Source organism: Thermobia domestica, chromosome 11, assembly GCF_964235325.1.
Source record: "Thermobia domestica chromosome 11, izTheDome1.hap1.1, whole genome shotgun sequence".
In the NCBI taxonomy this organism is placed as follows: domain Eukaryota; kingdom Metazoa; phylum Arthropoda; class Insecta; order Zygentoma; family Lepismatidae; genus Thermobia; species Thermobia domestica.
The window spans coordinates 86,209,064-86,225,626 of record NC_137464.1 but is presented as its reverse complement, the minus strand read 5'-3'; the positions used below and the strand labels follow the sequence as shown (position 1 = coordinate 86,225,626).

At 35.0% G+C, this 16,563-nt stretch overlaps 1 protein-coding gene across 2 annotated transcripts in view; it reads left to right on the top strand.

The window, feature by feature from the left end:
- The first annotated feature begins 5,047 nt into the window (after positions 1–5,047).
- Positions 5,048–16,563, top strand: part of LOC145664250 (uncharacterized) — a 57,621-nt gene continuing 46,105 nt past the window's right edge. Inside the window, exons 1-2 of one of the 2 annotated variants that reach the window (XM_081730751.1) lie at positions 5,048–5,190; positions 9,785–9,993. In XM_081730751.1, the coding sequence (XP_081586877.1) occupies positions 9,805–9,993 (189 nt within the window). In that variant the 5' untranslated portion in view covers positions 5,048–5,190; positions 9,785–9,804. Of the gene's footprint in view, positions 5,191–9,784; positions 9,994–16,563 lie in introns of those variants that run through there. The other variant, XM_081730752.1, reaches the window with a different exon arrangement.

Below are 16,563 nucleotides of genomic sequence, written 5' to 3'. Positions count from 1 at the left end.
TTCATCAAGGGAGCAATTGCCCCCCTGAATGCTTTTTTAACAAATTGTATACTTATATATACTAGCAATAAAAATCGTGAAACTCATATATCGGTGGACAATCCTGCTCCCTCCCATTGGCAAAACCTGAAATGACGCTACTAGTATGTATGCATGTCTTAATATGTTTTTTTTTTTTTGCAAAATATGCTTAATATGCTTAATATTTTTGCAGAATATATTGCTTAAGGGGGAGTTGTAACCCAGAAACCCCCTTGGGTATGTCACTGATCTCAATTATTACTAACCAGTATTGAACTAACCAGTGTTTTTTTTTTTTTTTTTACCACTATTTACAATGAAAAATCAATAAAACAAACATAACAATGATTACCACACTTTTCTTCTGTGTTCACATTTACAACATCACACAGGGTTTAATTCAAATAAGCAGAACACTCAAATTAATGAAAGTCAAATAAACAAAGTAACCAATGCGATAAACTTCACTTCTATTTTCCTGTTCTTTCTCTCTCTTTCTCTCACTCATGATTACGGTCATATCACATTTTTAGCAGTCTTATTTCAATCGAATTGTTAATGAGTTGGCAATTATGATGGTACTTAATGCAAGATTGCCAGTGCCAGCTAATTTATGGTATAGTTGATACCAATCAGACACCAGACCTTGATGAAGTTAGATAATGCACTCTTCTTACCTAGAATTAGAAAAGAAGCATAATTTTAGTCTGTTCGTAGGGAAAACACAAATGCCAACAAAAGTTTAAACTTTGCCATTGACCCTCCTCTGCATAATATATGCTGAAGCAGATTATGATGATTTCTAAGTTTTCGTCATTTTTGAAAAAATCTAAAAGTTTTTGACTGACAATTTGAGGAAAGCCCTGTTACAGTGCCATAAGATAAGATTTTTTAAAATTTATTTATTTGTAATATATAAACATACTTTTCAAAAAACCTTCACAGGAAAAATGAAATGAAATCTTTGAGTTTTACGTCCCAAGGTTATGCCGGTTAGACTAAAGGAGACGGTGATGATGAATAATGAATGAAATGGTGGAATGAAGAAAGTGGGAGGAAACGGGAGAACCCCGAGAAAACCCACGCACACGGTGTTTGTCCACCACAAAGTTCACTTGGCGGGGGCTGGGATCGAACCCAGGACCCCAAGCACCAGAGGTCTACCACTGAGCCACCGCGGCGCTTAAACCTTCACAGGAGATGACCAGGACAAGTAGAATAGTGTGCAGGTAAAATTATTATAAATATCAATATAAATTGTAAAATCATGAATAAACATGATCTCAAATGGAATCTATACGTTCAAGTTGAGCACTCTATCTCTAATTCGCGTTGGCAGAAAAGCAAAATACTAGCTTCAACGACAATATAAAAGTACTGTATACTCAGTTCAGGTAATCTGAGCTTAATTCAAGTCAGTGCTTTATTGTCTCTTGATTCTGAATCAATACCAAACATTTTGTATTCCTATTGGGAACTGATTCTGGTAACTCACACACCAAAAGAATGTTCGTGACACGGAAGCACAATATGTGGACTTCATATGATACCTAAACTACAATGAGAAAACATAAATATTAGTCAATTCATACTGAATTTGAGTTGTCACAAAGGGAATTGCAAATTGCCAAATAAGGGATTTTTTTTTTTTTTGACACCGAGTGTAAGTACTATAGACAATATTGACATTTAGAATTCTCAGTGCTTTTGTCACATAAGTGAGGAACAACTAATCATCCATTTTTCTGTGGACCTTGAAAGTTTTTCTAATCTTTAGGCAACTGAGCTAAATATTGTGGAAACATCCAAACTGACATAACATTTAACATGCCCAGTGGTGATTTCAGAAGATTGTGCCCGAGAGAGGCTTTTAATTTTTGGAAAGTGAAAGTAGAATGTACTTCGAAAATACTGGTAACCAACGTTAAGCACGATTGAAGACATACTCCGGAGGAATCTCGCGAATCATCACTGAGTACGTCTGCTGTCTATAAATGTAGTCTTGCGTCTGATTCAAAGTAAAATGATATGTTGTTTGTATTCCACTTTACACTATGAGGGGCACGGTAGCTCACTGGTACAGCACTTACCTCTGGTGCGAGGAGTCTCTGGTTCCATCCCCGGACAAGTATGTTTGTGCTGGACAACATCGTGTCTGTGGATTTCTTTGGGATACTCCTGTCTCCTCCCACATTCTCATTCCACAAATTTCTCCATCACTATTTACTTACCTTAATCATTGTCTCCCTTACCCTAAAGGACATAATTGTGGGACGTTAAACTGAAAGATTTCTCCACTTTACACTATCGGTCCATGTTACAAATGCAACTACATTAGTGCTAGTGTTACACATGAGACGAGAATCAAGTCGAAAAGAATACACTTTTAAATTAAAGAGATGAGATATTTCTCGAGTCTCGTGGACAATACTAGTTCACCTAAGTCACTGGTGGAAATGTTTTAGTTTTTCACTACTAAACACTCTGTTTTAGTGTTCCATGATTCATAATATAAAAACTATAAATTGATAAAGTGATTGTGTGAGCATAATGAAGAGAATTTATCAGCATTTAAAGACATACAAGCCATTACACACTATAGTAAATATTTTCTAAGTGTTATTGTATTACATCTTTCGTTAACCTCTCTTATGTAGATGTATTCTGATTTTGGTATAAATTTTGATATAAATTTGGGTAAAAATTTGAGTATAAATTTTGACATAAATTTATGAAACGAAGCGAGAAAAGTTTTCCTGGAATCGAGACGAGACTAACAACAATTGTCGAGACGGGACGGGACGAGAAAATCTTATTTCTCGTCTCGTTGGCAGCATTACGTAGTGCTGAAATTTCAAATAAATAAGTAAAAATCCAACTATAAAATGAAAACAAACACGACCTTCCTTTTCATAAATATAATATTAGCTATTTTCAATAACAACCAGCTGTAGTTAAGTTTGCTCTTAAAACATGGCAGCTGTGGACCTACACCTCAGAATGGAGTCTGAACCTATATACCCTCATCAGATATTGAAGCTCAGTGTCCGAATAGTAATGTAGTAAGTTGAATGGATTGTGTCATAAAACTAACAGCAAAGATATAATGAGGTGTATATAGCGTATATCACAGGGACGTAAATACCGACCCCGCAATAGGGGGCAAGCCATAAAGGGAGCCCCAAATTTAAAAACTGAATTGAGTTGAATAAGTTTTTAATAAAATATTTAGTAGATAATGCCAGCATCACGTGAAGTAATATATTAAAACATTATTAATATTGCTGACATTATAAATTAGATTCACTACATAAATTTTTCTTTTTTTAAAAAACAAAATGGTAATTTTTAGATGTATGACTAGAAAATATGGAAAAGTGTCCAATGGAAACAGTTGCTACAGAAGAAAGGTTGGGTGCTTAAGTGAGAAATCTTTTTTTTTTTTAAAAAAAAAAAGAAAAAAAAACATTTATTGATTTCGAGAAATGGTTTAAAAATTTTTAATGCGTTTAGTACATCTGACATTCTGGTCTATATGTGTGGGTTCCGCATTTCTTTCTTTCATACACCAACTGACGGTTATCTTTTGATTTCTTACAATCAAATATAAATTGAAATCTTTCAGTTTAAGGTCCCACGATTATGCCGGTTAGGCTAAAGGAGACGGTGATGATGGGAGATGAGTGAAATGGTGGAATGAAGAAAGTGGGAGGAAACGGGAGAACCCCGAGAAAACCCACAAGCACGGTGTTTGTCCACTACAAAGTCCACACGGCGCGAACTGGGATCGAACCAGGGACCCCAAGCACCGGAGGTGAACGCTCTACCACTAAGCAACCGCGATGATTAAAGCAAATGAATAATGATGGAAGAATTGGTGGAATGAAGCTGGGAGGATAGGGGAGTACCCTGAGAAAACCCACGGTCATAAAACCCACGAAAACCCATTGTGTTGTCCACCACAAACTTACTTGACTGGGGATCGAGCCAGGGACCCCACGCAGCAGAGGCAAACGCTCTATCACCGAACCACCGTGCCCCGTACAGTCAAATATAGTATGAAACTACATAGAGATCAGTTCTGTATTCAAAAGCAGATTATAATCAGAATTCTATAAAAGTGTGCATTCTTAAACCGTAATAACATAAACACATATCGATAGTTTCTTACATTGACTATTTACATATTCTTTCTATTTATATGACCAAAATAAACGTTTTCTATGTCTGAGTTGTTCATTTCTTCAAATTGGCTCTTTTCAATTTACAGCAAATCCCGGAAAACCCAGTAAAACTGTGGTATCAATATGTTTTATAGAAATGGAAATATTTGAGGGTGTTCAATTGATTTACATGAACAGACTCAATTATTTTCAATTCTTTAAAAAATATCCTACAGTTTTTAGCAGTTTACCGGGATTTGCTGTAAATGAACAAAAGAGGATTTGCAACTGAAGAACTCATACAGGGTATGACTTTTTTAAACACTGTACAGTGGTGATTCTATAGTGATGAATTTTAGAAGCCATTGGAGCATTAGTAAGTCCTCCTTGACAGTTACGATAATCCAGTGATTCGTACTGTCCTTTCTACAGAAACATGTAGGCCCCATCTTCACGCTGCCTGTGGAAGAGTAAGCATTTAGTTACGTCACTGTGTACGCTCCTAATATTTTCATAGCCCAACGTTCTACTCATCTTAAATTTACGATGTAACTAGTGTACATGGGTGTAAGAATACACTACATTTTTTAAAACAATTTAGCGTACACCTACCAAAAATTCTGACATTTCATAGCTGAATAAAAGCTTTAGAACCTTATGCAGAGTCGTTCTGACGCGTGATTAGTGCCATTCTAAAGAGTTCGACTTATGTTTCCTGCAGTAGACAGGCCTTTAGTATGACGCTAATCATACCTCCACACGACTCTGCATAAGGCCTATAATGTTTCAGATTTCTACTGAAGGTTACCCAAAGGATAGTTGTTAAACTACCTAATTATTAGTTAAACTACCTAATGTCTCATTTGCACTCCTCGACATCAGCTAACAGAAAATTTGTTAGTAATATACTGGCAACGCTGCACTAAAGTCCGAGTTCGTCATATACTGCACGCAATGTGCTGGATTCTCCTTAAGCTATAATCGAAAGGGACTTTCTGCATAAATGGTAAGATCATTTTCCTTTCCAATTAATTTTGTATGAAAGCAGACCGTAACTTAATAATCTCTATGAATTAAAGTGTGACATAGAATTATCACCTGATAATCAACATTTGTGTTTTATACCAGCGATGAGTCATAAATTGATAAGACATGTTTTATAGAACTTTTATTTTAATGAACATGGAGTCGCCGAACGAACTGTTTCGACACTGAATACCTTCCTCAAATTACGTGATATTCTATAGGATATAATAAGATTGCAATGAAAATTAGGTGTATAGTAAGAGAGATTCATATGAAACGTAATAACTAACCCAACAGCACTGTGACTTACAAAACCCAATGGTTTGTTGCTAAAGAAACCAAATTTCTCCATCGAATACCATCGATAACAAAATACTGTTTCCAATTAGAGAGGCGTGTCCTATCGGTAAAACAGAATAGTGGGGTCTCAGGGGGTTGAATGCTTACTTCTGTCGCGTGGGGTCCCTGCTTCGACGCCCCCGGCCAAGTAAATTTGTGGTGGACAACATCGTCCCTGTGGGTTTTCTCGGGTACTTGTTTTCTTCCACATTCTCATTCTATCAAATCTTCCATCATCATTCACTTGCCTTAATCATCCGCCCCTCTTAACCTAAAGAGCATAATTCGTGGGACTTTAAACTGAAAGATTTCATTTAATTTTGTAAGAAAATAGAAAAGAAGTACGAAAAATCACCCATATATATAGGGCATTTTAGAACAATTATGTTATCTGAGTAAGGTATATATATATATATATATATATATATATATATATATATATATATATATATATATATATATATATATAATGCGTGTGTGTGTGTTAGTGTGTAGTTATATTATTATTATTATTATTATTATTATTATTATTATTCGAATTGCATGAAGTTTATTTACATTAGTATTTCTGGCACTTAAGCCATTAATGCCCGAGAGCATCATCTACTATGAGTTTAAACCTATTAAAAATATTCCATCCTCAGGATAATTGGTAATTCGATCTATTCCCTGAAAAGGGTTATTTTACAACTAATTTGAAAGAAACTTGTCACTATGAACGGGGGTCGGAAATAAGTAATTTCGGAGTAATTAACAGGTTCGTGATAATTTTAATTATTATTATTTTAATTTCCGACTTACAACCTAAAAACAGCAAATTGCGAATCAACCATTCCACTCTCACCACTAAATTGATGCTTTTATAATAGTTGATAAATAAAGTACTACTGTAAATAAATAAATTGCAAATCGTGGTATATTTTTTAAAAGCTTGTTTATCTCAAAGCGAATAATTCATATATGACGCTTGGCATACATACTGCTAAAATGACTGAGCTCCGTCGTTGCTAAGCAGTTAGCGTACACGCCTTTGGCGTGGGAGAGTCGGGTTCGATTCCCGCCGGGAGCTCATGTGGTTGGGATTTCACATTAAGCTGTAAGTCCATGTCTCATATAAACTCGTTGCTGAAAGGGACGCTAAAACCAAAGTAACATAACATAAAATGACTACCTCATTTTATAAGCTTTCCACCCAGAACAATTTTAAAGTTACAACTGGAATCTTTTCATTAATGCGTTACTGCATAGATAGGTTGTGTTTTGCTTCAAACATATTCTAATAGTGGTATACTTGAATTCAGAACTATGTTAAATTAATTTAACGAAATTTATATTGTAAGCGGGCTTTTCAGTGTATTTATAATCAATTTCCATCATTCATGATTACATAAATATTAAGGATGAATAAATTTACTAAATTTAATGAAATGTTTTTATAAAAAGACAGTCAACGATAAAGTTCGAAACATTAAAAATTAAATCTACGTGTTCGAAATTATATAATACCTGTTCACAATCGGGAATTAAACCCAAGCGCGCCAAAGCTAACATAATTGCTTAAAAATTAAATGTAATCTTGTAATTTTACTTCCAATGATTGTCATGTATGTTAAAGAAATCGGACTATTAATGAAAGTGAATTATTTTTGAAATAATGGTAGAATGAGAGAAAACGGGAGAACCCCGGAAAAAAGTATACACGGTGTTGTCTACACAAACTCATAAGACCTGAAATTGAACCAGGGACACCTTGCACCAGAGATCCCTAGTTCTTTACCACTGAGCTTCCATGCTCTCAACCTTATTGCCAATTTGAAGAATAAAGTACAGCTAATTTAACAAAAGGGTACAATGTGAAATTTTGAGTACAGATCTTGAAGATATTTCTTACAAGGGAGGGTCACGAAGTGGCTCTGCTGAGATCCGAACGAGACAATTGTGTTTGCATTTGATATAACTAGACGAATCCTAAAGTTATACGTGCCACCGGGCGGAATATTGTGAGTTACAACATATTTTGTAATGTAAAAGCTACAAAGCTGGCAGAACCGGGTCATTTGTTGGGTAAGTGAAAAGCTCGGCGAACACATATCCCATCATTTTCAAGGACACACTTTTTGGGATAAAAAAATTTTCCCCAGGGTCCCCCGCAGGGTCTCAGACTCAAAATTTTCAAATGGCAAGAGTGGTTAAGTAGCACATAGTTTGAAAGCTGTTGTTAAATTAAAGAAGATGGTGCAAATCTCGACTTTCTATGACAACCTTGTGCAAAATGGCGGCGGGTCAAAATGTAAACAAAAGCTTTATTTAAAATCTATGACCACCTTGAATCCAAGATGGCCGCTTAAAATCTATGTCATTCATAACAGTACAAATTTAAATCTCTATTTTTTCTATTATGTATTTAGAAGCAATAGGAAGACTAAAGAACAATTGAATTTCGTTTCACTTCAACTATTATTTCATTCCATAACAACGTATATATGTTCTGTTCCTAATGCATGTTCGTTACGGTTCTCTCAATATCATTTACGTGAATATAATGAATATGCGATAAACACACAACACTTACTTCCTATTCATACCACTAAACAAAAGCTGAATAAGTACCTTTAGGTATTTTTCTAATTTTGTTACACGTAGTTTATACTTAAAGGACTTGCTCCACCAGTCAGGTGGGGACTCTATTGTAACGTATTCATGATGGTTACATTTGTATGCTATTCGTTGGTTTGATCGCAATATTTCAAGCAATACCAAATATACAAAAAAGCATTCATTTACAGAATTGGAGAGAAGTACCAAATCACATGTAAATCATTTCAGTACATCGAGCTGCGCAAACTTTGTTGGTTTGTCACAATATTCCAAGAAATAGCATATTTATATTCAAACTCATTTTTCACATTGGGAGCCATATTGGATTACAGATGATACTCTATGATATTTTGTGGATATCTGTTATATGATACTCTATGATATTTTGTGGATATCTGTTATATGATACTCTATGATATTTTGTGGATATTTTGTAAATACCACATTTCGCTTCTCCAACGCCTGTGGTTTGAAATGGGCATGCGTTCGATATATAGTGCGGCATTTTGAACTCGATATGTCGCGTTTTTGAACATTTCGCATCTTTTCGTCACCTACCGATCAACATTCATGCCAACTTTGGTTTTCCTAGCTTCAGCAGTTTGATATGCCTATCTTTTAGATATAGGTTTTAAGCGACCATCTTGGATTCAAGGTTGCAATAGATTTTCAATTAAGCTTTTGTTTACATTTTGACCCGCCGCCATTTTGCACAGGGTTGTCGTAGAAAGTCAAGACTTGCTCCATCTTCTTCCATTTAACAACAGCTTTCAAACGATGTGCTACTTAACCCCCCTTGCCGTTGGAAAATTTTAAGTAGGACTCCGTCTGTGAGCCTAGGGCAATTTTTTTTTTTTTTTTTACCCCAAGAAGTTTGTTCTTGAAAATGATAGGATTCGTGTTCGCCGAGTTTTCCATTTACCCAACCGTTTCCGAACAAATGACTCGGTTGAAACTATTCTGCAGGTAATTTTTTGTAGCTTTTACATTACAAAATATGTTGTAACTCACGATATCCCGCCTAGTGGCACGTATAACTTTGGGATTCGTCTAGTTATAACATATCAAATGCAAACACAATTGTCTCGTTCGGATCTCAGCGGAGCAACTCCGTGACCCTTCCTTGTTAGTATCAAGTATAACATTCTAATTTATGGGTTTATTTGCTTCGGCTCTTCCGAGCTTAAGATGTAAGTGAAAACACATTAAGAACACATAATAAAGAAACTAAGTCTACCTGATGAATAACAATAAGAAATTACATAAAATGCAATGAGCTGATCAGTACGGTACTGTATACCTACTTTTAGGCCACCCTGTATAACCTGTTCAAATGATTTCTTTACAGTCCTTTTGCAGTGGATGGAATTAGTTGAAGTCATAGGACGAAGAAATATCTTTGCGTGCAGATAAATTTGATAACTTTAAAGGGGAACGGAACAATATTTTTCTATGTGTTGCCGGATTTGCTTTTGTTAGTGTAGTACGTAGATCATTTCATAAAATCGCAATTCAATGGATAAAAAGTCTCTAAATAAAGAGATTTAATCTTAATTGATTGTCATAATTTGAATTCCCTATGCGTGCTTGAAAAGGAGCCAAACTAATTAAAAATTACTTTCGGTTCTTTCAAATAGGAATAAACAATATACTTAAGATGGCAATGATAAGGTTTACAACGTTGTCCAATAGCAACGAAGACAGTGAAGAGAACAATCAAAACATTTCTACGTGGAAAGACAGACGAAGGAGATATCTCTCGCAGAGAATACTCTTTGATATTATTAAAGGTGTAACACAAGAGAAATGCAAATCCAATGCAGAAGCCACCAATTTGAAAGCCCAGGTGAGTATATTGAAATACATTTTTATCACTCTTTAAGTTTCTTTAGTAATCTTAATGCATCCATAAGCATGTAGCTACACTCCGATTTGCCTGAAACTCCTGGCGTAAATAAAGGAATCAAAAGTAGGACATACGTGTTTCTTTTTTATATCGACCAACATGTGGAATGAAGGGGGTAATCACCCCTAAAATGCGAACATGGGGCAAGATGACACATTTAAGCAAGGTGCTAACTAGCAAGGCACAATGGGAATTTGCTTGAAACTACTGCAGTGAATAAAAGAATCAAAATATAACATGCGTTTTTTTTTCTTTTTTTTCTTTTTTTTTTTAATATCCGCCAACGTGAGGGATGAACGGGGTAAACCTTTCCATGAATTGTGAACATACGCAACACTATACCTGTGAAGACCAGAACTAGTTACGCCGTTAGGGATACTCCCTTCATCCCTCACGTTGGTTGATATAGAAAATACATATGTCCTACTTTTGATTCATTTATTCACTGCAGGGATTTCAAGAAAATTCCCATTGTGCGTTGCCAGTTATGGCCTTACTAAAATGTGTCATATTGCCCTATGTTCGCAATTTAGGGTGTGTTTACCCCCTTCATTCCACACGTTGGCCGATATATATATAAAATAACACGTATGTCCTACTTTTGATTCCTTTATTCATTCCAGGAGTGTCAATCATTCGGAATGTGACGCTTGAGAAACCTTGCTTGTGAGTCTTTAAGAAGAAATGGTGTTGGTTTCTGTTTGAATTCGTACGTGCCAAACAAAAGGTAATTGCTCCATTATGCATGAGTACAAGTGCACACCTCAATGCATTATTATTATTATTATTATTATTATTATTATTATTGCATTTTTCTATCTAGGAATATTTAAAAGTACGACTTTTTTGCTTACATTAATCAATGTGTTGTAATTAATAGATACGAAGCTGAAATGGAAAATTAAAAAAAAAAAAAAAATCTTTTGACGTTTTACAGTTAAACGCATTTTATAACACCGGTTGTGATACGGTAGAGAAGTTCAGGAATTATGGCTAGAAACTCGTAAGAATTAATTCATATATATATATATATATGTATTCAGCTTTTCGTTCCATATGTATGTCTTATATGATTAAATTATAGTCTGTGGCGTAGAAAGAATTTCATCAAGGGGGTTCAAGAATTCAATCTTTTATCCTTTTAGGGCACGCGTGACTTTATATAGATAGATATAATCATTACCCAAAAACAGCCATATCTCGAGAACAAAATGTCGGATCGAAATCACGTAAAAGGGAATGTTATTTTTAGTCATATATTCTATTAATGCACAATTGGGTGAAAAGCAGGGTCAGCGCAAGGTTGACCCTCAAAGAAACTGGACAATTCCTGGGATATTTTATCAAAAGTTGAATGAGGAAAATAAACAATAAACAAGAACAATGTTTCGACGAAGAAAAGTTATAGTATGTCGTTTAAGTAAGAACACTTAGAATTCGAGAGAAAGAGAGATACATGTGTTTGATTAATCTTGAAAACAATTCACAGAGGAAGAGCTGTCCATTTGATGCACACATCCTGTGAGTGTATGACTTAGTATTACGAAAAATATTGAAATACGCATGTTACGTGGTAGTTCCCAGCTATTTGAAGTGTGATTACCAGGACCCGGATCTTGTTGACCTAAAATTTTCTAAAAAGTGACCTATAAAATGACACTAAAATTCCTGTAAAATGATCCTAAAATTCACAAAAAAATGACCTTAAAATTTGCGTTTATTTTAAACGTTTATTTCTTTAAACATTGTCATTTTTTGAATATTTATTGGATTTTGATTACCATTTCTCACTCATTCTCAAAAGTTTTGTTTCAGTTAGTTGCAGTCTATTGATCAGTCCATTGTACGACATTGTACGTATTGAAAGCGTCAATTCACTTCCGAATTGAAACTAATAGCACACTTAAAGAATAGAAGTTCGCAAGTGTAGACTGAGTACATGAGAATAATACATAAAAAATCCTGTTTAAAATCGCTGTAAGTCTTCTAATCCACTTTTAGTTATTCTCATGATCACATCCTTTGTGGTCAATAATCCAAAGCCATCTGTTTGGACACCTACCAATCCTTACCCCTAATCAACCAACTACAGTTTAGTGTTCATTGGCTTTATAGAAATGCAGTTTTTCACCCCAATAGCCAGGAAGCAGGAAAAGATATATTCTAACTTCGTATTTTTCAAATCCGTAAACAGTGTTCATTTTAAGATTTTCTTATGTAGAAGAAAAAATATTAAAAGGACCATAAGTGACCTGAAACTTACCTTAAATTATTAAAAAATGACCTGAAACTTCAAAAATACAAAAAGTGACCAAAAGTTGACCCTAAAACAATACACTTTTAGGACCTTAAGTTGACGGATAACGTTTTTATTTGAAGTTACCTTGTCCTAGCCGTAACAGAAAAAAGTTCACTTGTCAACAAGATCCGGGCCCTGGTGATTACCAAAAAATATATTCTAGTTTACGAACAATGCATAGACCACTTTAATTTCTCTCTTCTAATTTATTATTACTAAATTATAGAATCTATCCTTGGTGTGTTTACATTGCTGAACTAATGCACTACCGAACTTTTTATTATGCAACATTTTTACCTTCTCTATTGCATATGGTATCTGTCTTTTTCACTCTTTTCAAGTTCTCCTATTCTCTGTCCCACCTTAGGAAGATTATAAAACGGAAGTGACGTTCAACGAGACGTCTTACAGCGCGACGTTGCCACTTATTATCGCTAGACCGCAGCCGATTTGAGAAAATTAAAAAAGAAGAAAAAACGACTCAATAATAATAATATAATAATATAATAATAATAATAATAATAATAATAATAATAATAATAATAAATAATAGAAGAGCAAGTGTAATTACTTACCATACGTAATCTACTCCTGGAGGCAAGAAACACTCAAATCTTTATTCCACATGAGTTCAGTGGGAGAAAGTTCGCAATGATAGGAGGGAGACAAAGAACTTCATGTCCGGCTTCCTTTGCAATGCGGTCTATCCTGTAGGAGACTTCTATGTTAGAAGCAACTTTATTTAACATTTCTATTACTTAAAATTTGTTCCAGCTTAGTCACATTCAACCAATCTACAATTTCTTTCTTAGTACATGATTTCGTAAGGATTTTTTTAGTCTTTTACTGAGTGTGTGGATTCATACACATACTAACACTAAGAAATTCCGGACGAATTCTTTATCAAATTACATTCCTAGAACAACATATTTATAGACATGCGACAATAATTTTGGACATGAGTGTACTTATATTATGGTAGCTGAACGTACCAGCCACACTGGACACACGAACAATTATAAACTGCCGCGGAAGTCAACTCTAAAGTTTAATTTGTTTTTACCACAAACTTCAAAAACATTTTAAATTATGGCACTAACGGAATTCACCAAAACCGCTTTTGATTTTAAACAGGTTCGTTTTTCTACTAAAAAACGGTTCGGTTTTCTATTTAAAAATCGGCTTCAGTTACAAATGCAACAGTTTTTAAATTCGAAACAATTTTCCCTGAAAATCGAAACTGTGTTATAATCTTCCTGGTTTTCGAAAATCTCTGTCGGTTCTTTTAAAAACCGAAAAAACTTTATTTCTTTTCACACCAGTAGTATGGAATACCACACAGGGTAGTGGGTGGTCCGGGAACCTTTCCCTGTAAACGTCGTTTTAGGCTTTTACAAATTTTAGCTTTTATATTCCCCTACTGCTTCAGTGGCTTGTTTGAGCAAATTCTGTTTTGCTTAGACTTTCAATATGGAAAGAGCAAGCGCGTTTTACATCATAAATAACAATAAAATACGTAAAAAAAAATACAGTGTACTGAAAATAAGAATAGCATAGGCTATTAACTTCTACAGTTTTAATTTTGGCTAGGTATAACTTTGACAAAAATAATAATAATGAAGGAATTAAAAAAAAAAAAACTTTCGGGGAGTGTATAGCACCGGATCCTCCCTGGCCACACTATTGCTATAAAAATTAATATAGTTTAAATTTTTGTTATATTACACCTTTCGTAAACTTCTCGTGTTGAGAAGCGAATCTCATAAATTGTGGATGAAATTAAGAAAAATCAGAGGATAAATAAATTTACAAAACAATCCGAGTAAATTTTGAGATGAGACAAGAACTAATCCTTCGATAATCGAGACGAGACGAGAAAACCTTATTTCTCGTCTCGCGAGCAACACTATTTGGACAGATTGGAGATTGTCACTATTCATCTAGCGATCCCGAAAACTATGAGCTTTACACTCTTCTTAGTGAGTTTGGACATTTTAATGTTCATCCCCACCATGGGGATGGGGGCTAAGCTTAGACTTGAACAGCTTCGGGAAAATTACTATTCATCTCAGTGACTCCAAACTATGGATTCGACACTAATATTAATCGATTTCTATTATTTTTATATATAACCCACTACCAACTCGTCATATACTAAAAGCGCCCCCTCCCACTAAAAAGGGAATCAATGCGTACGCCAGAAACTTTTACTTAGGAGGATGTTCAAAATAAAAGGGTGTATTTACAAAGCAATATTCTGTAACTCAACTATTAGTGATAATTGGTTTAATGGTCTCCTCCCTCTCAACCTTCATTTATACGTATCAATTTGCTAAAAAAGAAAACTTACACGCTGTAATTATTTTTCGGAAGGGACTGATTATAATAAATATTAGAATAATTTTTAATATGTATTAAAAACCACCTTAACAGCTACCCGTCTACAATCTGTCCGCAGCCCCCGGAGGGACATGGCCTACCAACTCGAGAATAACTGACCTTGGGAAACTAACTTGTCATTTTGACCGAAGAAAACTGGACGAATTCCAAATTTTCAGCGTCAATACTTTTTGTATTTTGGTTTATCACACATAATATCTACTTGACCGATACATCTACTGGAATAGTTCTTTCACAAAAGTGGGGGCACGATAGTTCAGTGATAAAACTCTGACTTCGGATGCAAGGACCCTTTTTCGTTCGCAGACGTCATCATGTCCATGAGTTTCCTTGGAGTTTAATTTTCCTTTTCCCCTCTCATTATGGAATATTGACTTTCGTTTATCACCTGTCACCATTAGTCTAAAAAAACATAACTGTGAGGTTAAAAATTCGCTTCATTTCAGTTCTTCCTCCGAGAATTTAATTTCCACTGGGAAAAAGTAGATCAATCAAACATGCGTATCTCTCCTTTCGATTCAAATAGTGTTCAAACTTGAATGATATTCTACGAGTTTTGTGCTTTAAAATATCGTAGTTGACTGCTGCTTAATTTATTCATTCAACTTTTTGATAAAAAATACTCCAGGAATTCTCCAGTTTCTTTGGGAGGGGGTCATCTTTGCTCCACCCCTGCATCACATCCAATTGTTCATTAATGGAACATGCATCTAAAAATAATGAACATTCCTTTTTACCGGATTTCGATCCGGCAATTTGTTCTCGAGTTACGCCTCTTTTTGCATTTTTTAGTCAATTTTTCGGCTGTCTAAGCGCCGAAAGGATTAGAATTAAATCAATTTAGATCTTTACTTAACTAACTCTATAGCCTATGGAACCCGGTGGTTCAATGCCGCGTTCACAAAAGCTCTCCACTGACTTTTATCCTTAGCCAATTGGATCCAGTTTCTACTTTGTATTCCTATCTCTGCGAGATCCATCTTAATATTGTCCTCCCACCTGCGCCTAGGTCTTCCTAATGGTCATTTTCCGATTGGTCTTCCAGTCAAGACTTTGAAAGCGTTTCTACTTTCTTCCACTCTAGCTACATGACCTGCATACCTAAGCCTCCTAGACTTGACGACCCTAACAATGTTGGGTAAACCGTATAAATTATGTAGTTCCTCGTTATGAAGTTTCCGCCATTCCCCATTCCCGTTTCTCTTAGGTCCGAATATTCGTCTCAGGATCTTGTTCTCAAATACTTTTAGTCTATGTTCTTCCCTCAGAGCAAGCGACCATGTTTCGCAACCATACAGAACAACAGGCATGATTATCATTTTGTATATTTTAAGCTTCAAATTTCTCGACAGAATTCGCGACAGCAAGAGATTTTGAACCGAATAGTAACATGAATTCCCTGCTTTTAGTCGACATTTAATTTCTTCGTGAATATGATTTTCGTCTGTTAATATTGATCCTAGATATTTGAAAGTATCCACTTTATCAAAAGTATTATTTAATACTTTAACGCCTCCACAATTTGCCGTATTACGGTCCCGACGCAATTCCATGTATTTAGTTTTCTCTGCATTTACTTCTAAACCCATGTCCCTGCAAGCGTTTAATAAGATCTCTGCATTTCTTTCTATTGTTCTCCTATCATCCCCTATTAAATTTACATCATCAGCATATGCCATAACCTGGTAAATACCGTTCAACTCTAGACCCTGGTTGCTATCTTTAATTTTCCTTATAGCGTATTCCAGCACAAAGTTAAATAATAATGGCGACAACGCATCTCCTTGTTTCAGGCCATTTTCGACGTGAAA